At 40.0% G+C, this 23879-nt stretch overlaps 2 protein-coding genes across 2 annotated transcripts in view; both read left to right on the plus strand.

The window, feature by feature from the left end:
- Positions 1 to 5014: 5014 nt before the first annotated feature.
- On the plus strand, positions 5015 to 12039 carry LOC140948858 (L-selectin-like). Its single transcript, XM_073398126.1, has 4 exons — positions 5015 to 5131; positions 8637 to 9020; positions 10801 to 10914; positions 11702 to 12039. Exons 1-4 carry the CDS (start codon positions 5056 to 5058, stop codon positions 12037 to 12039), a joined length of 912 nt encoding a protein of 303 aa, XP_073254227.1. The 5' UTR covers positions 5015 to 5055.
- Positions 12040 to 13941: 1902 nt separating this feature from the next.
- The window catches only part of LOC140948859 (adhesion G protein-coupled receptor L3-like), a 35867-nt gene continuing 25929 nt past the window's right edge, over positions 13942 to 23879 (plus strand). The window contains exons 1-2 of the mRNA XM_073398127.1: positions 13942 to 14155; positions 15012 to 15131. Coding sequence (XP_073254228.1) covers positions 13942 to 14155; positions 15012 to 15131 — 334 coding nt within the window. The remainder of the gene's footprint in view (positions 14156 to 15011; positions 15132 to 23879) is intronic.

Raw genomic sequence — 23879 nt, forward strand, 5'->3', positions numbered from 1 at the left:
CAGACTGAATGTGAGAACTGACTCTCCCCCGAAACCTCATAAAGTGTTGCATGCATGACACCTTTTCAAGAAAATAATCCTTGCAACAGGAAGGGACCAAGAAACGGTCAAATGGGGAAAAAAAGAATCTTATTCCTATGCAAAATGCGCATGATTTGCTCGCTGGCGCTCTATCGTAGACGAACAGCAAATGCTGATCTCTTGTGTAACTTACAATCCTGATTCCCCAGATAACAATATAAAAATTACTCGTTGTATTATCTTGAAACCTAGAGCAAAAAATGTCCCGTACAATACTTGAACTGTTCTTACCGTTTAGGCTGTTTAAAAAGACAGCAAACGTCCGATGGACTACGACTTCTGCGCAGATCTTAAACTTGAGATCTGTGAGTCACATGAAAACAATACAAAATGGCGGGTACTCCGAAGAGAAAAACAGACCTACAATACTTTATGTCCTGCAAATAGCTATAATGCTAATCTAGGCAGGACAAGACTTTAATTAAATAAAGACGTTATTAAATTACATCAGAGAAAAGAAAAGAAAAGAAATACAATAACATACAGAAAGAAACACCTTACATATAAATTCTAGTACAGGGGATTTTGTTATTTGAAATAGACTAAAATTACAACTGGAGGTATATACAACATATCAGGTTAACTTCATAAAATATTCTATAAGATAATATTAGCATTCAAATAATTATGTTCATTACCTAGAACATTAAGGAGTAGTGATTTAATTTTTTATTTATTTTTTTTTTTTTTACGAAAATTAGATATGTTGAGAGTCTTAACAGAAAGTGGAATAGAATTCCAAATAGACACAGCAATCCTAGTAAAAGATTTTTTCATTTTTTCAGTTCTAGAGAATTTGACAGAGAAACATTCTTTTGCAGATAATGGCGTATTAGAATGATGTTTTGTATTGATTTTCGCAAACGTATCAAGAAGACTTTTAGGAGCTGTCTTAGCATGAACGTCATACAGTGGAACCCCGCCTTACGACCACCCCGTCTATAAGAACACCTCGTTATTACGGCCATATTCTTTCAAACCAAACGTAGAAACCATTGAGTCATTTTATATTTTGAAGACCCGTCCCCGTTAATGCGACCACCTCGTTATTACGACCAGGATTTTATGGCCCAACGGTGGTCGCATTAACGGGGTTCCACTGTACATTAAATAGCTTAACTGTTTAAAGAACAAAGACTGCAAAGGGAAGCAGTTTGATTCAATAAAAAAGATATTGCGTGGTGACAAGTATCTTATTGAGGTAGGTCTGTGAACACAGACACCATAATTTAAATAAGGAACAATAAGTGCAAGGTATAAATTCAAAAGAAGATGGCATGGAATGCAATGCCTCATTTTAGCAATTATTTCAACCGATCTACTAATTTTGTCACAGACAAAGTCAGTATGATGCTTCCATGATAGTTCAGAATCAATCATTATACCCAAATATTTAACTAGCCCTTTAACTATACGCAAACGGTGTTTAAACGTCACCGCTTCGGCATATAAATAGTAGAACGCCTATTTATTTTATTTATTTATTTACGTCATTCCCGTCAGGTGTTTTTTCCTTAATTAAACCCACACCTAGACCTCTGGACATTGTTGCTCTCTTCGAAAGTAGAAATGTAATTAGTGACGGCATAAGAATAAGGGAGAAAGAAAAAACAAAACAAAACAAAACAATAAAATGAAAAATAAAAAGCACTGATCTATTATAGCGGAGCTCCATAGCTAAGGAAATGTGGTAATCTACCCATCCGAGAAAATTTGGTAATCACGTGACCGTACGCCCGACCGTCCGTCCGCACCACAGGGAAACCAATGTTTTCTCTCACACTTTCTAGCTAGTTTGGGAGCCCAGTAGAATACTAATTGCACATCAATGTTGTGATCAATTGACAGCTGTCAAAACAGGATATCCGCTGACCAGTGTCACCTGACCGTACCGCGGGCTCAAGTGTCGACCCATCGAGGTCGAGTACTTTTTTGAAGTTATCCACTGACAAATTACCAGTTTCAAATGATCGCAGGCTCAAGTCTATTTTTTCCAATGATTCATATGAAATATGTTGTGTTTATGTCACTATGGCCCCGCACTGTCAAGATTTTGATTTCAAACTGACCTCGGACGCGAAAATTTTGCCACTTTTTTAAAAATAAAGGCGGGGAAGATCTTTTCTTACCATGGTCACGCGTTGGTCACGCTCTACGTCCAATTTTTGTACTCTGATTGGCCAAAATTTGACAGGTGAGTTCATGCGGAAAATTTATGCATCATCTTGAAAGTTGTTTACTTTGACAGGTAAAGCTGACAGAGTTTTGTGTCAACTTGTGATGTTTTTAACTGTCTTTTTCCACTGGATGTACAAAATGAAATACAGCTGCTATCAAGAGTCTTCTGTTATCCATGGCTGGTTTGTTTATTGGGTTTTTGGTTGAGAAATGCGTCGCTTGTCAAAATTGGGTAATCCGATTTCGGATGGCATTGTTTTCGTCTTTCACCTTGCTCAATGCGTAAGAGGGTTTAAAAGTCTCAAGCAACTATGGCCTTCCTTGATATCTTTCAGGAACTGAATCTCGAATGGTAAGCCTGAGTAATTATTGTATTTGATGTTTGTTTTTGTTATATCTAATTTCATGAAGTCGAGCACAGTTTATGCGGCAAGTTTTTGCACGTTTGTTAAGATTTAAGTCAATGATCTGATCTAGTATCAGGTTTGATATAAGCTTACAGAACTTTAAAAGGCCTTCAGATTTTTTTTTTCACCACAAATAGAAAAAAAACGTTCCGAAGAATATTTAGTTATAAATTTGGCTGTAGAAAGAAAACTTTGAGTGATTTTCTTGCTTCGAGGAGTTCATCTTTGAAAAACAAAACAAACACCGGGAGGCCGGCTGAAAGTAAAACAAAATAAACTTAAGCGTAAAGACTCAGGATTTTTAGAAACACTTTAATACTTGTCTTGGTGAATGAAAATTGTTGTCTCTGTAAATGTTTTACCGAATTATATTTCTTTTATTGATTGTTAGTAGTCTCTCTTGAAATTTTAATCGCTTGTCCGTGGTGTTTGTTTTCATCGTTCATGAACATCGCTTGCAGGAGTACTTAGAAATGTCGCGCGTATCAAACGCTTTATAAGATTACACATCGTTATGACTGGAACCATTAAATAACAAAAAGTAATGATAATAAATTCGTTATTATGTTGAAGCGTATCTCCATTAAAGTTCATTCAAACACTCGACCACACTGACAGCTCGCACTAAAAATGAGAACCGGCTGGCCGTATGGGTGATTTTGGAAATTTTTTGAACGGTTTCGCTAAAAGCCCACGATTCATCGTCCTGGACATTGAAAAATTGTGAAATGCCGTATTCTGTCCGAGGTCTGTATGATAAAAAGTACTGTTTCACCTCAGATGTGATGTATAAAAAGTATAAAAGGTTGGTTTACACACCCTCAGATTTGTTGGCAAGGATTTGTAAAGTAAACCTGTCGAACGCAAAAAAATGCGGCCTGATTTGTTTTCCAAGAATTTGTTTTCGAGGCCTAATCTACTGTGATCAAGAGCCATTATGGCTCTTGAATGTGATAGAAGATGTTTGCTATTTTTTGGGTGTACATATATTTAAGCTATCAACTCGATGTAAGATGTTTCACTCTAAAATAACTTATCCTTTCCGTCAAAAGTCACATGAATGTGCCCTTAAGTTAACTGATTTGTGGATTACAAGTTTATTGTTTGATTTAAAATATATATTTATTAATGGGAGCTTCGCTTTTAGCCCTGGCTAAATCTATATTATTTTTTTTGTGACATGACGTGGTGTTTTTAATTATTTTACATGTCACTTCCTTTAACCGAATGAGTTCTTTGATTCCTAGAAACAGACGTGTCCACGGATATCACACAAAGTCGCCCAAATTCAAATATCTTTCAGCAAGTTATTGCAGCTAAAACAAATCCACTGCCTGAAATTTCAGGTAGCAAACCGCTGGATTGGATTCAAGAGCTACGTAGTGCTGACCCGAGTAATCTTTAGATCTTGAAAAGTACGTCTAAATATCCTTTCTTATCCACAACTTTTATCGCCACATTTACTAATATGTTCAAAAACTTCTTATATATATATATAACATCTAAAAAATCGTTTATTTGTTTTGCCTTGAAAGTTTGTTCCCTCGCCATGCTTCATTAGCTGTGCTGATTTCCGTTCCCCTTCATATTCCGCATCACGTACTACCAAATTCCTATTTCCTACTTCCTCTGAAGGCTCATGGAGTGAATTCTCTCACAACAGGTTTCTCAAATACCGTAAAATTCCGAAAATAAGCCCCGGGGCTTATATTTTTCAAAGGTCCTTTTTGAGGGGCTTATTTTTGGAGGGGCTTATCCACGGAGGGAAATTTGCGTTTCAAAATCGATTGGGCTAGCCGTATAGTTGGAAGTAAACTTATCGTTTTTGCTTTGTTATACTTTGTATTTGAGGGCAATTTTCCAAGTACAAGCCTCCGGGGGGCGTATAGTTGGAGGGGCGATTTAACGGAGGGTTTTATGCGTTACCGGTTTGGGGGGGGCTTATATTTGGAGGGGCTTATACATGGATGGGTTTATTTTCGGAATTTTACGGTATCCCTACAAATTTTGAGCATTACAGCAGTATATATAAGGGGAAAGCATTTTGTTTAGTTTGGTCTGGTAAACATTTGAATTCTTTAATTGTTAAAATACAACCGTAGTTTATCTCTTTCAAATTCTCATGATCTCACGGTGGCGTTGCAAATTACGTAACGCTAATTAACGAAAACACTTACGTACGTACGCAGATTGGTCCGTGTGCTAGTCTGTACGTGAGGTGACGGCGGCCATGTTGGTGGTCAAGAACAAAAGCATTATTTAAAATCTATTTTCATGTAAATTCTTCGGGAAAAACTCTTTTGAATTGACCGCCAACGTGACCGCCTTGTCACTTGGTTGCAAACCAGGAATAGAATTGCTTTCAGTCAGTTGGTTCGATTTTTCAGAAATGGAGATAGTATATACTTGTGTGTTTTTAGTTATTCTCACTCCGTGTTTTACGATACAAGCACAGAAGCAGGAGGGTAAGAAAGATGCACCTCCCATAAAACTCACCAAAGCAGTACATAATATTTATCTAGTAGTAAATAATCGGAGATGATAGAGTGCGTTCGAGGTTAGACAATAGAGTTTCATTTTATAAGACACTGATGTTCAGGAAGATGCCACAGAGTAAGGCGCGGTTCAAACGTCGAATTTCACATGTGCCGAACTTAACTCGAGAGTAAAATGAATTTGAAGTGCATCGTTTGAATCAATTAAATTCGACTGTTTAAATTAAATGCGACGTTTGTCGTATCTGTGACTGAAACAGTCGAAGATTCGACTTAGGTTCGACTTTTGATTCAAACGTCGCACTCACGTGTGCCGAACTTAATGCACGAATTTTAGAAAATTATTATAATATTACTGGGAATATTGACAGCAAACAGAGTTAAATTCGACAGAGTTCACTGAGTTAAATTTGACTTTTGAATCAAATGCCGTATTTAACTATTTTAGTAGACTAAACTAGGAATTAAGTTCGGCACGTGTGAAATTCGACGTTTGAACTGGGCTAAGGATATCTCAAACTTCAGGCCAACAGAAAATTTCTCACTAGGCAAAATTTGATATTTAAAGGACGGTCAGTACAAAATGTAGACTGTAGACTGTTGCAGACCATTGTTTTCACCATGCAACTGAAAACAAGACAAAAATAGTCCTATTGTTTTCTAACCCTGAAAACAATGGTCTGCAGTTAGTCTGCAGTCTGCATTTTTTACTGTCCATTTGAAAAGAGATGTTGAGAATATAATGCAAATTTAAATGAATATTTGTATTCTGCTCACAAACGCGTCACCCAAACAGCAGAAAACAAAATTCATCATACTCGCCTGAAATTTACAATGCAGCAAGGGCGAGTTGTTGAACATCAAGAATCAGTCCACAAGTCTGTTTTTATTCGTTGCTCACACTAGACTAATTCTTTGACTTTTTGCTTGAGAGCAGTCCTTAACTCAAGAAGCTTAAAATAGCGGATTAACAGCCTTATTTACTTAGCGTAAAACGAAGTGATACGTATCTTGACTTTAAAGACTGGTTTTCATATGTCGGGAAAATCCCAGATGATCAGGGATTTTACTTTTTGTCGACCATAACAGATTTTGCCGATATATCGGATAAATGCCAGAAGTCTGTCCCAGATTCTCCCGATATTGAATTTGGCGGGAAATGGAAAGTGCGCCAAAATTGAAATTTGTACACAAATGTATGACAGGGAGACTGGGGCCCAACAATTTAGGGAGTGTTTACATGAGAAAACTTGCACCGGCGCGAGTTTCTTACCGGGATGACTTTTTGATCTCGTTTCACGTTTACATGATGACTGGGTCATTTCATATCACGTTATGTGAAGGTACACTTCATGTTAATAAAATACATGTGTGATTCAAAATCGGATACATTACGCATGCGCTACCCGTTCCAGTCTACGGACAGACCGATTTCACACCGAAACGTGTGTTCGTTTCGCGTTTACATGATACCGTTGCGAGATTTCGTACCGGAGTGAGATTCTCGCCCCGGTACAACAACCGGGATGAACTCACGCCGACATGGCATTTTGTGGTGGTATCATGTAAGCAAATGTAGAGCCATATCCATCGCCGACGTCCCCGACGGTACAAATTTGAGTTTTCATTTGTTGGGAATGATCGCCGCCCATCGCAGAAATCTGGGACGCGTTGGGAAAATAGAAACGGTCCCGATTATCCAGATTTGTCCCCGTCCATCCCAGACGATCGGGGATATCTACGATTTCGAGTTTTCATTAGTCAGCACTGAAATCTGGGACAGTCGGGAAAGAGTAAAATCCCCGATCGTGTGAGATGTTCCCGACACAAGAAAACCAGGCTTAATAGACCTTGTTACGGTTTTCGACGCCATCTTGACGAGTAGAAAAACGTGTGAGAAATTACAGTGTTTGTAGCATCTTTGTATGAGAGTCTAATGCCGTGCGTAAAACGGAAAAATAAAAATGGTTCTAGGTCTTCTAGCGCATGTAACGCCTTCAATTTTTCTCAGTAGAATCCTCTGGAGTGAAGTTTTAGTTTACAATTCATATGTTTTTCAGAACAGCCGTTCTACGAAAGTTATTCGACATTAGATTCTCGTACAAACACTGTAATTTCTCTCGCGTTTGCCAAGGTCCATTACTGAACTTAGATGAAATTAACCTCTCCTGGAAAGAACATGGCGTCGAGTATTAGCTCGGTTTAGGTAAAGAACATTTGGATATTCTTAAAACTTTAGAACTTTTAAAGTTTAAAACCCGTTTAAGCATTTTTTGCTGATAGCTTCTCCTCTCTTTATAGTTGGCCCGGTTGTTCAAAAGGTGGATAGCGCTATCCATCTTATAAATCACTATCCAGCGAATAAGTATTAGGAAAACCAATTGCGCCAGTCCACTGGATATAGGTTCATCCAGTGGATAGTGTTATCTGTCTTATCCATGCCACCTCTTAATAAACTGGGGCCAGTTAGTGCATGGGCTGGTAGTAATTGTCATGAAAATATAGATTAATTTATAGGTCTATTTTCATTATTTATTTATTTATTTATTTTTATTTATTTATTTTTTTCATTTTGAAAAATAATTTGCCTTATAATTTGCCGGCGATATGAAAACTGATACACAACCAATCAATCAATCAATCAATCAATTAATCAATTCCTTCATTTAAGTGACAAACTAACATAGCAGTAGAGGAACCACTAAATGGGGACACTACAAATCAAAACATCACGTATTGCAGTTAATGAAATAGAATTTATAATTATTTACAATGGTATCATTATTGACTAGAGGCCGAAGTATAAAATTATAAGATTATTACAAAAGCCATTCTAACCCAATTCTCAAAGGGTTACCCGACCTCTGCGTTCCAAGTTACTTTCAGGTGTCAGTATTAAAGAGATCAAGTGTATATGACTCTATAGAAACGTTTTCCTCAATGCATGACAGGGATTTTTAACGTTTTTGAACATATCCCAGCGGCATATGCAAAAGCCTCCACTGGACGAAAAAATGAATCTGCACAAATTTTCTCTCGGCAGATAAGTTGCAAAATTGTGGCAAAGCTGAGGAGTAAAGATGGTGCAAGGGTGGTAAATGCGAAATTTACTTCCCAACCCCATGTTTTGGTATGCAAATGTGGGATTTAACAACTTTGCCCCACATTTACTTCTTACTTTTTACATTTTTTTGTGACATATTCAGTGCAAGGAGAAATTTTGGCATGTGCAACATGCTGGGATAGGATAGAGTCACACACACATAGTCTCCTTTAATTTTTCCCCGTCACTTTTATATGGGAGTCCCCAACCCCAGAGCAAACCATCCCGTTTGAAAATTTCGTTCACGCAAACAATCGTTAACTAAAGTGCTCACCGTTCTCAACGTTTCTGTCAAACGTGTGTGAATACTTTTGATGAAAATGCCACTCTTGAAATAGGATCTTCATGCTGTATTCGTTGCTTTGTCAACAGCATTATGTCCAAGTGGCTGGTTTAAAAACCTCACGTCCTGCTACAAGCTTTCCGAGAACGTCCTGAATTGGCAAGCAGCAAAGAAGGCCTGTGAAGACCTGAATTCTACGTTGGCTATAATTAGCTCAGAAGCCGAACATCAAGCTCTTAAACCTCTCATAGGAAAAAAAGGGAAACTTACCTGGATAGGCTTGCACAGGAACTCCAGTGACAAAAAGAGCTGGTTGTGGGTGGATGGATCTCGACTCAACTACACTCACTGGGGTGACCGTGAACCCAACAATATTATTGAGGAGTGTGTAGAAATACGTCCATTTGGGTCTCACAACGGTGGATGGAATGACCAGGAATGTTCTGATATAATTCATTACATCTGCGAAAAAGGTGAGGAAGACAGAGCCTGATATACACTATACTATGAATTGCGCCGAATTTGCTCTCCAATTTTTTAAACCGCTAATAATATCCGTTATGTTTGTTTTGTTAAATTAAAAGAAAGTCGGTACCTCCAGTAAGTAAGTAGTAAGTAGTTTATGATACACGTAACATCTAGGAACTAACAGTAATAACTCGTTCGAACGTGTTCGTGATATACTAAACTAGAGGAAAAACCTAAGTAAAAAAACTTAAACTACATAAGACGTAACATCTTTTAAAAAAAAAAATTATCATCATCATAAAAAAAAAAAAAAAACTATGAAAAAGAGCCAAAATTTAACATGAATGTTCAGAAAAAGGCCACAAACCATGATAACAAAGAATAAAATAGATTAAAGTCGAATAAAGATTCTAAATTGAACTTTTGTGGAGCCTTTTTAAACACTTTGAGATTATCGGAGTTTATATATAATATACAATGGTAGCTTATCCCATAACTTGCTAGCTATAAATGAAAAGGACTCTGTGTAAAAATGAGGCTGTACCAGATTACTTCCCTTACCCCTTAAATTATAACATACATGCCTTTTAAGGGATGTATATTTGGACCTGTTGAGTTATAATTTTTTTATTAAGACATTTCTAAATCAACACCAGAGCTTGGTAATAACGACGGTGTTTCAAAGTATTCACACCCACGAGATTCTGTAAGCTCTCGTAGCTTTCATTCTTAGACCTAAATAGAGTTCTTATAATAAGACATAATAACTAGCATCCTCTAGTCGATCGCTCTGCACCGTACCTAGACCAACAAAAACTGTATCCCAGCAGTTCTGAATGTGAAACTAGAAACTTCTTATACAGCAGAGTCACAGTGTTCACGGGGACAAAGCGAGATATTCGTTTAAGAGCTGAGGTCTTGGAGTAAAAACTCTTTAACTGTGCCGAAATCTGGCCTTGTAGGAAATCTTTCTATGCAACGTAACTCCTAGAACCTTGAGAGTGGGATTCACTTCATGCAGTTGATGTAAAGGTTATACTTGTATGTTCAGCCAAGGATCAGCTTGAGCCTAAGTGCTATTCATTGAGAGTAAACGTTATCCGACCCATTGAGACAACGTGGATAAAGTCTCATTGACCATGAACTGTAGAGCTAAGGACGAAGCATCAGAATTGCATCCGGTGGTGTCATTGGCATATAGCCTTAGTGCCATATTCGGGGCACTGTAGTTCTCGTCAATTATGTGAATGTTAAATAATAATGGGCCACGAAGAGATCCCTGGGGGACACCTGCTTTGACCCATTTCCATTCAGAACAAATACCCTCAATCTTTACCCTTCGCGGTGACGTTCTTTCAAATACTCACGAATTAAATTGATAACAGCAGTTAAAAAACCATGGGCTTTTAATTTAGCCAACAAGAGATTGTGGCTAACACTATCAAAGGCTTTGCTGAGGTCCACTGCAACAACAGCAATCCAGGCTACCACCCCAGTCCTCTGTCATCTTTAAAATGGCTGCAGTAGAGCAAGAGTGACCCTTCAAAACTCCAGAGAGATTTTGATCATAACCAGTCTTCTCAAAGACTTTTGAAAATGCAGTTTAGATCCAGCTACAGGTCTAAAGTCTGTGATAACACGATCCTCCTCGCCTTAGATAACCATACCCTGAGTCAAGAATTTAGCAGTAGAGGCCTCATTCCATCCCAGAAAGAAGCCTCATTCTTTCCCATTCTTTTTTAGTAGGCAACGTATTGAGAAACTCTGCCTCATTTTTCCCTTTAGATGTCAACGAGTGTGTTAGTAACCCGTGCAAAAATGGAGCAACCTGTGTCAACACTGTCGAAGGATTTAATTGCACTTGTACAAAAGGATTTCAAGGAAAAATCTGTGATAACGGTAGGAGTTGTAATTGTGTCGCTGATTAGTAAGCCGTAGTAATTAGGTACAACTGGTGAAGATATATTCCTTTAAACTAGGTGAGGAATCTGTGGTTCACACCGATAAAAGGTACACAGGAGATTACACTGCTCACCAATTTTTTCCAGTTCTTGAGTAGTTTAATGCTCTTTGGCTTTTTTACCGCTCCTCGCAAGCAAACATCTCCTTGATACTTTAGAATTCACAATGTTTTTGCTACCGCGTCAAACTACGAACTAGAAAAAAAAAAAAAAAAGCAAAATGACCAAAATCTAACAAAAATAAAATTTTGTGACCGTTAAGTGCTACCAAGACAAACAAAACATATTGTCTTAATTATAAGCGGCGGGAAAAGACACGACAAAGTCCATGAACAAAAGGTTACATAATTTAAATATGCCAAATGAGTGGATCTTTAGGCCTTAAAATTAGTGAAACGTTGACCAAGCATTTGTGTATAATGATAAATGCCAAGAATGATAAAAAACGAAGGCCAACAATATGGATGATGTCAAAGCTAAGGGAGGTGGAGCAACATTGACGACCACAAAATGCTTCAGCCAAATACGATTAATAAGCGCTCTTGACATAATTTCCACTATTTCAACATTTCAATTGTTGATGAACAGCATATTGATATGTGCCAAGTACGATTAATAAGTCAGAGTTTATGATGATGATGATGATGATGATGATGATGATGATGATGAAGATGATATTTTTTCATACAAACAACTAAAGTTTACTATATTTCCTTTTCTTATAGTAATCAAGCCAAGCCAAGTCTCCCCATATTCATCTACGTCGTTAGCTGCCCAGGACCCAACAATGCATATTTCGACAATTTCAAATGTCGACCATTTGTCTGCTACTTCTTCACCATTTCGTAAGCACACTGTCTCTTCTTCTCTTCAACCGTCTGCATTCCCGTCATCGTCTTCTGTTCAGATTACAGCTGTTACGGATAGCAGCCGACTTACGTTGTCAAAAACGTTTCAGGATTTGGGGTTTCTCTGCGACGTGAATCAAACCGTTACTGGTAGCGTCCACTGTGTTTGTCAAATCAGTAAAGGCGGTAATAATGAGCAGAAGCTGCAAAAGTAAATGTTAGCGAAAACGTACCGATTCGTTTCAGTCACCCTTCCATATCTGTGTTTCTTCTGGATTTGGAAGCTCTATAGGAACAATATAAACTTACCATGTTTCAATATAAAGAAGCTAAAAAAAACTTAGAGCTATAAAAGTAAAACTTACTGCTTTTCAAAATTACGCGACCGAACTCTGAAGCTCAAAAGCAACGAACCTAGAAACACAAAATGGATCGAAATCCAGCAATCGCAAATCGCAAACCATGACCTTTTGTTTCCTAAGAGATCCGCTAAGATGTGAAAGCGAGAAAGAGAAGGATTTTCTGGATTGGGCCTCGCGCATGGTGAATTCAGAATTATCGCTTTCAATAAAAGAAAGTATGTTTGGCATTGTTGATAACGATTCTAAATTCTGTTTAGCCCTCAATCATTTAGTCATTATAGGAAAGTATTTTCTCTACGTAAAAGCTCTTAACGGTAAATTTTACATCTTAAACGAATTTGTTTTCCTAGCTCGTGATAAAATTAGTCTAGAAAATATATTTCTTGTACGACTAGTCGCGAAAAAGATTTCAGAACAAAATGGTCTGTTTTTTCGTCTCTTTTAAATACGGTGTGAAATTCTGTTTACTTAACTGATTGCGCTCCTATTTTGTTACCACTAATGTTTTTATTGTGTTAGGTTTCTTTTTTGTCAGCTTCGAGTTGTAGTTTTCGTTTTGTTGCAGATTGTCTTTTGTGAATGTTAACTGTACGTGTGTATGTTCAATAAAGTTGTATTGGGAAGGAAAAAAAAGAAAAAAAAGAAAGCGCGAGAGCGCCGATTCTTCAGATTTTAATTGACATCGCAGGAAAACCTAAAATCCAAAGACGTTTTTGACATCGCAGGTCGCTTGTTATCCGAAGCTGTAACTGCAAATAAAGTCTCGCTGGTTTAGTCAAATAAGTCTCGCTGGTTTAGTCACGTAAACTTGTTTTTATGTTTTTCCATATCGCTCTTTTATTACTTTTATGGAAACTGATTTCAGCAAATCCCCGCAAGGGATCAGTATATGTACTAATCAAATCGTGACGAGTGAAATAAGGGAACAATTTCACGCGCGTTTTGTAAAAGATTAAAATTCTAATAATTTCCCGAGCCTTTAGGCTAATTTCAGGAGTATACCATTTGATTACCTATTAATATCATGGGCGACGAATTACGTTAGCACCGATGATTTTAATAAGTCAGAGTTTATGATAATGATGATGATGATGATGATGATGATGATGATGAAGATGATAATTTTTCATACGAACTACTAAAGTTTACTATATTTCCTTTTCTTATAGTAATCAAGCCAAGCCAAGTCTTCCCATATTCATCTACGTCGTTAGCTGCCCAGGACCCAACAATGCATATTTCGACAATTCCAAATGTCGACCATTTGTCTGCTACTTCTTCACCATTTCGTAAGCACACTGTCTCTTCTTCTCTTCAACCGTCAGCATTCCCGTCATCGTCTTCTGTTCAGATTACAGCTGTTACGGATAGCAGCCGACTTACGTTGTCAAAAACGTTTCAGGATTTTGGGGTTTTTCTGCGACGTGAATCAAACCGTTACTAGCAGCGTCCACTGTGTTTGTCAAATCAGTAAAGGCGGTAATAATGAGCAGAAGCTGCAAAAGTAAATGTTAGCGAAAACGTACCGATTCGTTTCAGTCACCCTTCCATATCTGTGTTTCTTCTGGATTTGGAAGCTCTATAGGAACAATATAAACTTACCATGTTTCAGTATAAAGAAGCTAAAAAAAACTTAGAGCTATAAAAGTAAAACTTACTGCTTTTCAAAATCACGCGACCGAACTCTGAAGCTCAAAAGCAACGAACCTAGAAACACACAATGGATCGAAATCCAGCAATCGCAAATCGCAAACCATGACCTTTTGTTTCCTAAGAGATCCGCTAAGATGTGAAAGCGAGAAAGAGAAGGATTTTCTGGATTGGGCCTTGCGCATGGTGAATTCAGAATTATCGCTTTCAATAAAAGAAATTATGTTTGGCATTGTTGATAACGATTCTAAATTCTGTTTAGCCCTCAATCATTTAGTCATTATAGGAAAGTATTTTCTTTACGTAAAAGCTCTTAACGGTAAATTTTACATCTTAAACGAATTTGTTTTCCTAGTTCGTGATAAAATTAGTCTAGAAAAATATATTTCTTGTACGACTAGTCGCGAGAAAGATTTCAGAACAAAATGGTCTGTTTTTTCGTCTCTTTTAAATACGGTGTGAAATTCTGTTTACTTAACTGATTGCGCTCCCATTTTGTTACCACTAATGTTTTTATTGTGTTAGGTTTCTTTTTTGTCAGCTTCGAGTTGTAGTTTTCGTTTTGTTGCATATTGTCTTTTGTGAATGTTAACTGTACGTGTGTATGTTCAATAAAGTTGTATTGGGAAGGAAAAAAAAGAAAAAAAAGAAAGCGCGAGAGCGCCGATTCTTCAGATTTTGATTGACATCGCAGGAAAACCCAAAATCCAAAGACGTTTTTGACATCGCAGGTCGCTTGTTATCCGAAGCTGTAACTGCAAATAAAGTCTCGCTGGTTTAGTCAAATAAGTCTCGCTGGTTTAGTCACGTAAACTTGTTTTTATGTTTTTCCATATCGCTCTTTTATTACTTTTATGGAAACTGATTTCAGCAAATCCCCGCAAGGGATCAGTATATGTACTAATCAAATCGTGACGAGTGAAATAAGGGAACAATTTCACGCGCGTTTTGTAAAAGATTAAAATTCTAATAATTACCCGAGCCTCTAGGCTAATTTCAGGAGTATACCATTTGATTACCTATTAATATCATGGGCGACGAATTACGTTAGCACCGATGATTTTAATAAGTCAGAGTTTATGATAATGATGATGATGATGATGATGATGATGATGATGAAGATGATAATTTTTCATACGAACTACTAAAGTTTACTATATTTCCTTTTCTTATAGTAATCAAGCCAAGCCAAGTCTTCCCATACCCATCCACGTCGTTAGCTGCCCAGGACCCAACAATGCATATTTCGACAATTCCAAATGTCGACCATTTGTCTGCTACTTCTTCACCATTTCGTAAGCACACTGTCTCTTCTTCTCTTCAACCGTCAGCATTCCCGTCATCGTCTTCTGTTCAGATTACAGCTGTTACGGATAGCAGCCGACTTACGTTGTCAAAAACGTTTCAGGATTTGGGGTTTCTCTGCGACGTGAATCAAACCGTTACTGGTAGCGTCCACTGTGTTTGTCAAATCAGTAAAGGCGGTAATAATGAGCAGAAGCTGCAAAAGTAAATGTTAGCGAAAACGTACCGATTCGTTTCAGTCACCCTTCCATATCTGTGTTTCTTCTGGATTTGGAAGCTCTATAGGAACAATATAAACTTACCATGTTTCAGTATAAAGAAGCTAAAAAAAACTTAGAGCTATAAAAGTAAAACTTACTGCTTTTCAAAATCACGCGACCGAACTCTGAAGCTCAAAAGCAACGAACCTAGAAACTCAAAATGGATCGAAATCCAGCAATCGCAAATCGCAAACCATGACCTTTTGTTTCCTAAGAGATCCGCTAAGATGTGAAGGCAAGAAAGAGAAGGAGTTTCTGGATTGGGCCTCGCGCATGGTGAATTCAGAATTATCGCTTTCAATAAAAGAACTCATGTTTGGCATTATTGATAACGATTCTAAATTCTGTTTAGCCCTCAATCATTTAGTCATTATAGGAAAGTATTTTCTTTACGTAAAAGCTCTTAACGGTAAATTTTACATCTTAAACGAATTTGTTTTCCTAGCTCGTGATAAAATTAGTCTAGAAAAATATATTTCTTGTACGACTAGTCGCGAAAAAGATTTCAGAACAAAATGGTCTGTTTTTTCGTCTCTTTTAAATACGGTGTGAAATTCTGTTTACTTAACTGATTGCGCTCCCATTTTGCTACCACTAATGTTTTTATTGTGTTAGGTTTCTTTTTTGTCAGCTTCGAGTTGGAGTTTTCGTTTTGTTGCAGATTGTCTTTTGTGAATGTTAACTGTACGTGTTGTAGAGTAGAGGACATTTCGTGTCGTATTACATGATGTAAAACTAGGGCTAGGACCTCGTGGTCAAAAAAGAGTAAAGTTTGAGTAAACACGGTCGAGACTATTACGACGACTCTTGCCTTGATTTATTACATTGGTGGCAGCGAACTGGGATATAAAGATGGAAGAAGATGGAACTCCAGCAGGAGCCGAAGGCGGGTTACCGAAACTAGATGAAATGTCCGCAGGCGCCGAAGGAGGGTTACCGAAACTTGAATCGACAGAACCCGTGCTGAAACAACAACAAAAGAAGAAACCACCGAAAGTAGAGCCACACGAAGGGGGCAGTGACCTGCAGCAGCTCGTAAATACCCTGTCTCAAGCTCTAAAGCAGAGTATGGTGGCGTCAAGCGAACAAAGCGAAGTTAGGAGGAACGTAAGAGCTCCACGCGTTTATTCGGTGGGCCAAAATTTCAAAACGTGGCTCTCGCAGTTCATGCAATACGCAAGTCTCGTGCACATCAAACCGGTGGATCGTCGAGCGTATTTGCTTACATTATTGGACCAACCGGCCTACAAAGCTGTTGAGCTGCTCAAGCTCTCGGAATCGCTACCGTTCGAAGAATTTACTGATCAGTTGACTCGAAGATTTGATTCGGGGAAGACGAAAGAAGATTACAAATTGCAGTTGCGGGCACGATGCCAAAAGCCAAATGAAGATTTCGATGGATTTGCGGATAGCTTGATGGAATTGGTCGAAAATGCGTACCCAGAGGCGGCCTATTCGTTTAAAGTGGAACTGGCAAGGGACCAGTTTCTTCAAGGTGTAGCAATTAGTGATGACATTCGTGAGAGAGTTTTTATGAGCCAGCCGAGTTCGCTCGTGGAAGCTGTGCGTGTGGTTCGCCAGTTGGAAAGTGCTCGTAAGGCTTGTCGCGCAGCTCCTGCGGTTGAGAAGAAGAAATCTGTTAATGTGATTGGTGCCTCGGCTGATAGTGAGAAGATTTCATCTGAAATACGCGAGCTCAAGGAATTAGTTCTTGGCATGAATGAGAAAATTCGTGAGCTGGAAATGAAAACGGAAGCAAAAACCGTGACAGCCCCACGGCGCCGAAACGAAGTAGTGTGTTACAATTGTCGTAAACAGGGTCATTTTGCACGTGATTGTCCGACTAATACAACGGGAAACGGAGCTCGGGGCCTGCCAAGGGCCAGACAGTCCCCGTAGGACCGGTACGTGTGGCCCTGTCAGACAGTGATGTCCGTGAGGTAAATTACAATACAACCGCGAATGACAGTGTAATTTCAGCCATATCTGATTCCGGGATCTATATTACTGGACTTGTGAATCATTGTTTAACTTGTGTATTGTTGGACACTGGCGCTACGGTTAGTGTGTTGAGCGAGGACACATGGAAGAAAAGTGGATATGTTTCTAAACTTAAACCAGTGATAGGAACATTAACGACAGCAAATGGCAATGAACTGACTGTCTTAGGAGAAACCCAAGTGAGATTTCGCATAGGAAACATGGATTGCTCCTGGCCTGTCATGATTGCGCAAGGTCTAGCACATGATTGTATTCTTGGTTCAGACTTTTTTCAGCAGTATGGATGTCAAATTCACTATGACACGGGAACCTTTGTGGTAGGAGATGCTGAAATTCCTATTAGATACTGCAAGGTCACACCTAGTGTTTGTAGACTTTATCTGTGTGCTGAAGTAGAAGTAGAGCCGGGGACTGAACAAGTGCTAGGAGCTAGATTGGAAGAGGGATATGAACAAAATACGGGAAGCCCTGGGATCTTGGAGGGCTCAAAGGAACTAAAGGGAAAATCGGAAATTTGCATAGCTCGTTCCCTTGTGGTTCCAAGGGCGGGACAGGCCCTTGTTCGAGTTGCCAACTTCTCGGATAGACCAATCAAGATACGGTCAGATGTTCCTATTGCCGAATATCACCCTATTAGCAGCGTGAATGGTAGTATAATTCCCATTGGAGTTGACTCAGAATCGAAAAGTACCTCTCGGCCACATGCATTCTGTTCGACCATTGACAGCACAGTGGGGAAGAGTGAGCAGACAAAAGGAGAGGGAGAAAAGTGGAGGACAATCTGTGAACAACAAAACCTGGAAGGGCTTTCAGAAGGTCAAAAGGAACAATTCTCGTCTCTGGTGAAAGAGTATGAGGACATTTTTGCTATGAACAGTTCGGATTTAGGGAAATCTGATCTCATGGAACATGAAATTAATACGGGTGATTGTACACCAATTAAGCAACCACGGCGCCGTATTCCCCCTCACCAAAGAGAAATCATTGACCAACAGCTGGATGAGCTCGTAGCTAATGGTAGGGTTGAACAGTCCCAAAGTCCCTGGAGTAGCCCCGTTGTGTTGGCCCGGAAACATGATGGAACTTACCGTATGTGTATTGACTTTCGGAGACTTAACCAGTACACACAAAAAGATGCTATCTCGCTGCCTAGGACTGATGATGTCTTAGAGGCCCTGGGCGGTGCTCAGTGGTTCTCGTGCCTTGATTTGGCCTCTGGATATTGGCAGATGCCAGTGAAGGAGGAGGACAAACCCAAAACTGCGTTTTCAACTCATCGTGGACAATTTCAATGGAGGGTTATGCCATTTGGTTTGACAAATGGGCCAGCAAGCTTCACCAGATTGATGAATCTGGCACTCAGTGGACTCACTTGGACACATTGCCTTGTGTACTTAGATGACATTATCATCTGGGGCTCTACATTTAAAGAACATCTTCACCGCCTACGGTTGGTCTTTGACAGAATACAAGCAGCGGGTTTGAAATTAAAGCCAACCAAGTGTCAGTTCCTGAAGAGAGAAGTTACCTTTCTGGGTCATGTTGTTTCCGGTGATGGAATAAGGACGAATCCAGAGAAAGTTAAAGCAGTTGAAACTTGGCCAACACCGCTGGACGTCAAAGAGCTTCACAGCTTCCTCGGTCTGGCTAGTTATTATCGGCGGTTTATTGCCGGATTCTCAATCATTGCGGAGCCACTCTATAAACTGTGTAGGAAGGACACGCCTTTTCATTGGCAACAAGAGCAACAATCTGCCTTTGAAGAGCTCAAACACCGATTAGTCAGTGCACCAGTCCTAGCCTATCCAGATTTTAACGCCGGTGCAGGGTCATTCATACTGGACACAGATGCTAGCCAACATTTGGGAATCGGGGCAGTCTTATCTCAGCTGCAACCTGATGGGACAGAAGGAGTAATTGCATACGGGAGTCGCTCTTTGAACGAACATGAAAGAAATTATTGCACTACTCGGTTGGAGATGTTAGCTTTAGTCACCTATGTTGACCATTTCCGTTATTATCTGCTTGGACGGCGGTTCTGCCTACGAACTGACCACCACTCGTTAACCTGGTTGATGTCCTTTAAGGAGCCCCAAGGGCAAGTGGCCCGCTGGCTGGAACGCCTGCAAGAATACGACTATACAATTGAGCACCGGCCGGGGAGACAGCATGGTAATGCAGACGCCTTGTCACGGCGACCAAGGCGTCATCATGGAGAGTGCCCATCGTGTGTTCCGTCAGCCCGACCCCAGGTAGCCGCTGTGGCAGGGTTGCCAACGGTTCATAAGCAGTGTGAGGGGAGGGATATATGGTCGACTGCAGCAGTGGCACAAGCACAAAGAGAAGACCCTGATATTGGCCCGGTGGTAGCGCAGTTGTCACAAGAGTGGAAGAAACCGACGACTGAGGAACTTCAGCCCATGAGTCGAACCACTCGGGCAGTATGGGCGCAACTTGACCTGTTGCAGCTGAAGGGAGGAGTGCTCTATCTTCAGTCGCCTACAGACACCTCTCCAACTAAGCAACGGATAGTTTTGCCACAAAGCCTGGTTAGGCCAGCGCTTACTGAAGTTCATGATGGTCCTGCAGGTGCCCATTTGGGGAGAATGAAGACCCTGGAGAAAATGAGTGCGAGATTTTGGAAGCCGGGCTTGACAAAGGACGTGCATCGGTACTGCGATGGTTGCCTTACCTGTGCCAAGTGCAAGTCTAGACCAAAGCCAAGAGCACCTCTGCATCCATTGGCCACTGGAAATCCCATGCAAAGGATCCACATTGACATAGTTGGACCATTACCTCGGACACGAAGAGGAAATCGCTACATTTTAACCGTGCAGTGCAGTTTCACCAAGTGGGCTGAAGCGTTTGCAATTCCTAACCAACGTGCCACAACTTGTGCAAAGGTGCTTGTGAGGAACTGGATTTGCAGATTCGGTGTGCCCGACAGCATCCACAGTGATCAGGGGCGTGACTTTGAGTCGAAGGTTTTTGAAGAGATGTGCCACTTACTAGAGATCAACAAAACGCGGTCAACTGCTTACCATCCAGAGGGCAACGGGCAAATTGAGAACCTACACAAGACCCTTAAGAGCATGTTGAAAGCTAAAGTTGGAGGTAAACCTCAGAGCTGGGATGAACACCTGGATTATTGCATGATGGCCTACCGGAGTAGCATCCATGCCTCCACAGGGCACACTCCATTTGAACTGATGTTCGGAAGAGAGATGAGGATACCCTTGGACGTGATGATGGGTGGGGTTAAGGACAGTGAGTGCTCGTACACTGAATTTGCTGCTAATCTACAGGAGGATTTAGAAGGTGCATACCGGGATGTACGGGAGAATCTGAAGGTTGCTCAGCGACGCCAGAAAGATGCTTACGACAAGGGAGTGAAGCACACGGTCTATCAACCTGGAGATTTAGTCCTGCGCTACACCCCACAGCTAAGGCCAGGTGAGGCAAGCAAGTTTCACCGACAGTGGGATGGTCCGTTCGAGATCGTATCACAAGTCACCGAAGTTACGTACTGTGTTAGAAAAGTTGCAGGACGTTCTAGGAGGTCCAAGGTAGTCCATTTCAACAACTTGAGGTTGTACCAGAGAAAACAGGAGAAGGCAGTGGGTGAAGTAGTTACTGGTGGTTTGGGCACTGCACCTGCAGTGGAGACTGTTGAAGAAGGACATGCACAGTCGATGCCGGGAGAAGAAGATGGGACAGTTGTTGGGGTAGCAATGAGTGCAGATGAAGAAGAGAGTGAGTTGTTGGAAGGTGATCCTGAACTGTCAAGCCAACAACCCGATACGCCAGAGATTAGTGGTTGTCAGTCGGATGACGTCCAGCCCAGCGGGGCGGAAAGGGATGCTAGAAGTGATCCTTCAGTGGAAGCGCCAGACACTAAGGGCGGTGGCCCCCTTGTAGATACCCTAGATGCTACAAGCAAACCAACTCAATCTGACCCACCTGACCTCAGTGGCGAGGAGGAAGGGAGTGAACATGAAGGTGAAGGACTGGAACCGGAGCCTACTCTCCAGAATCGAAGACCGGTGCGAGTGAGAAGACCCCCAGACCGTTATGGAGAATGGGTTATCAGTAGTCTACAGCAAATTGTAGATCGCGTACAAATGCTGGAGGACAAGCAGACCATGGAAAAAGATCGGATTAAGAAACTGAGACCGAAATTGTTAAAGAAGTCTCGAGCACTAAGAGGATATTGAGACTGTGATTTGTTATGGACAGTTTTTTTTTTGTATTAGTTTTCTTTCCTTTGCTTGTGAACTGGACTGGTTACTTTGACACTGTTACACTTTCAAGTGTTGTCCGTGAATCCGGAGACTCACCCTTTTAATTAGAGAGGGGATAGTGTAGAGTAGAGGACATTTCGTGTCGTATTACATGATGTAAAACTAGGGCTAGGACCTCGTGGTCAAAAAAGAGTAAAGTTTGAGTAAACACGGTCGAGACTATTACGACGACTCTTGCCTTGATTTATTACAGTGTGTATGTTCAATAAAGTTGTATTGGGAAGGAAAAAAAAGAAAAAAAAGAAAGCGCGAGAGCGCCGATTCTTCAGGTTTTGATTGACATCGCAGGAAAACCCAAAATCCAAAGACGTTTTTGACATCGCAGGTCGCTTGTTATCCGAAGCTGTAACTGCAAATAAAGTCTCGCTGGTTTAGTCAAATAAACTTGTTTTTATGTTTTTCCATATCGCTCTTTTATTACTTTTATGGAAACTGATTTCAGCAAATCCCCGCAAGGGATCAGTATATGTACCAATCAAATGGTGACGAGTGAAATAAGGGAACAATTTCACGCGCGTTTTGTAAAAGATCAAAATTCTAATAATTTCCCGAGCCTTTAGGCTAATTTCAGGAGTATACCATTTGATTACCTATCAATATCATGGGCGACGAATTACGTTAGCACCGACGATTTTTTTTTACATGTTTGCCTTGTTTATCCTGGGTCGTATCGATCGACAAACTCTTCTCTTTCAAACGTTTAGAGCTTAGATTTGGCTTAAGTTCGGAACTTTCAGAATTTTTCGACAAAATACCTGTTAGAATCTTTCTAGATTCGCTTTTTCGTGTGTTCAGGTTTTCTAAAGCTCTTTTAATGCCCTGCCATCTTCATTCATGAATTGTTTAAACTTCGTCGCCATCTTGACCCTGAGACGTACGGAAGGTTGCCATGGCAATTTTGCAATTTTCACATTTGAAATTACAAATTAGTATAGGTAATACCATGATTTGTAGTGATATTTTGCATAAATACCACAAGTGATACTTCGAAATTGTTATAGGTAATTTCACCAGTCGGTAGGCGAGTGAAATTTGAGACAATTTTGAAATATCACGAGTGGTACTTGTTGAAAAATTAAACGTGCAAATCATGCTATTATTTGTTTATACCACTACCCACAAGAGGTTTGTAATTTTCACATGTAGGTATTTCAAATTAAGCTGAAATACCAGTGCTCTAAGCCAATCAAATTGCAGAATATTCTCATGTAGTAGTATAAACGTTGAGATTTCGCGCCAAAATTAAGGAGTAATTCGACACCTATGATATTATAAAAGCTTTACCCTCATTGGACAGCTCTTCTTTAATCCAATTAATGCGGTCCCAAGGGAAGTACACACGCCCCATAGAAATAAAGAGGGGATGTCCCTGGCCAAAAAAAAAACAAAACAAAACAAAACAAAAAACAAAACCTACCGAACAAACCAAATAAATAGCCACCCAGCACAACAATGGCGAAGACGATGGCATTCGATTGAAGGAGGAGGTCTGTTTTCAAAAATACGGCAATGTCTTTTTTTGTTTGTTTGTTTTTTTTTTGTTTTTTAGTAACAAAAGCCAGGCTTTTACAGTGTCTTTACTGGAGAACAGAGCGGTACATCTTACCAGTTAAGGACTCCTCTTTGCAAGAATAAGTTTCCGGGTTGGCTTAATGGTACAGCCTCAGTAGCTGAAAGCGCAGTGAAACGATTTGTCTGTTTCAGTAACAGCCGCGGCCAATACGGACGCGAGTGCTGTTTTTTTTCACGTAACATCTCCGTTCGTAACTGCGGGAAATTCTTAGTTTACAAACTAAAACGGCCTCCCCTGTGTAACTTACGTTACTGTGGCAACGGATTGCCAAACACTACACCAGGTGAAAATTACACAAGGTGTTAATTTTACACGTACGTTCTGAAATAAATGTCGACAGCATGTACCTTCTTTGAATTGTTTTCGTCCGTCTTCGCTTAGATAACTTGGTAGAGCACGATGAAAAAACTTGGCTGCCGTACTCCAAAATAGAGCGAATGCATGTGATAAAAAATAGAATTGGCTCTCTTGTAGCAAAATGCCATTTCTTAAGCAATCTAACTAATTTGGACTCATAGATATTCCACTTTAAATCACTGCCAAGTCCTAACTGATTTCACACTGTTCACAGTTTCTAGGGTCTGACGGTTAACACAGATAGGG

Source organism: Porites lutea, chromosome 9 (assembly GCF_958299795.1).
Source record: "Porites lutea chromosome 9, jaPorLute2.1, whole genome shotgun sequence".
Lineage (NCBI taxonomy): Eukaryota > Metazoa > Cnidaria > Anthozoa > Scleractinia > Poritidae > Porites > Porites lutea.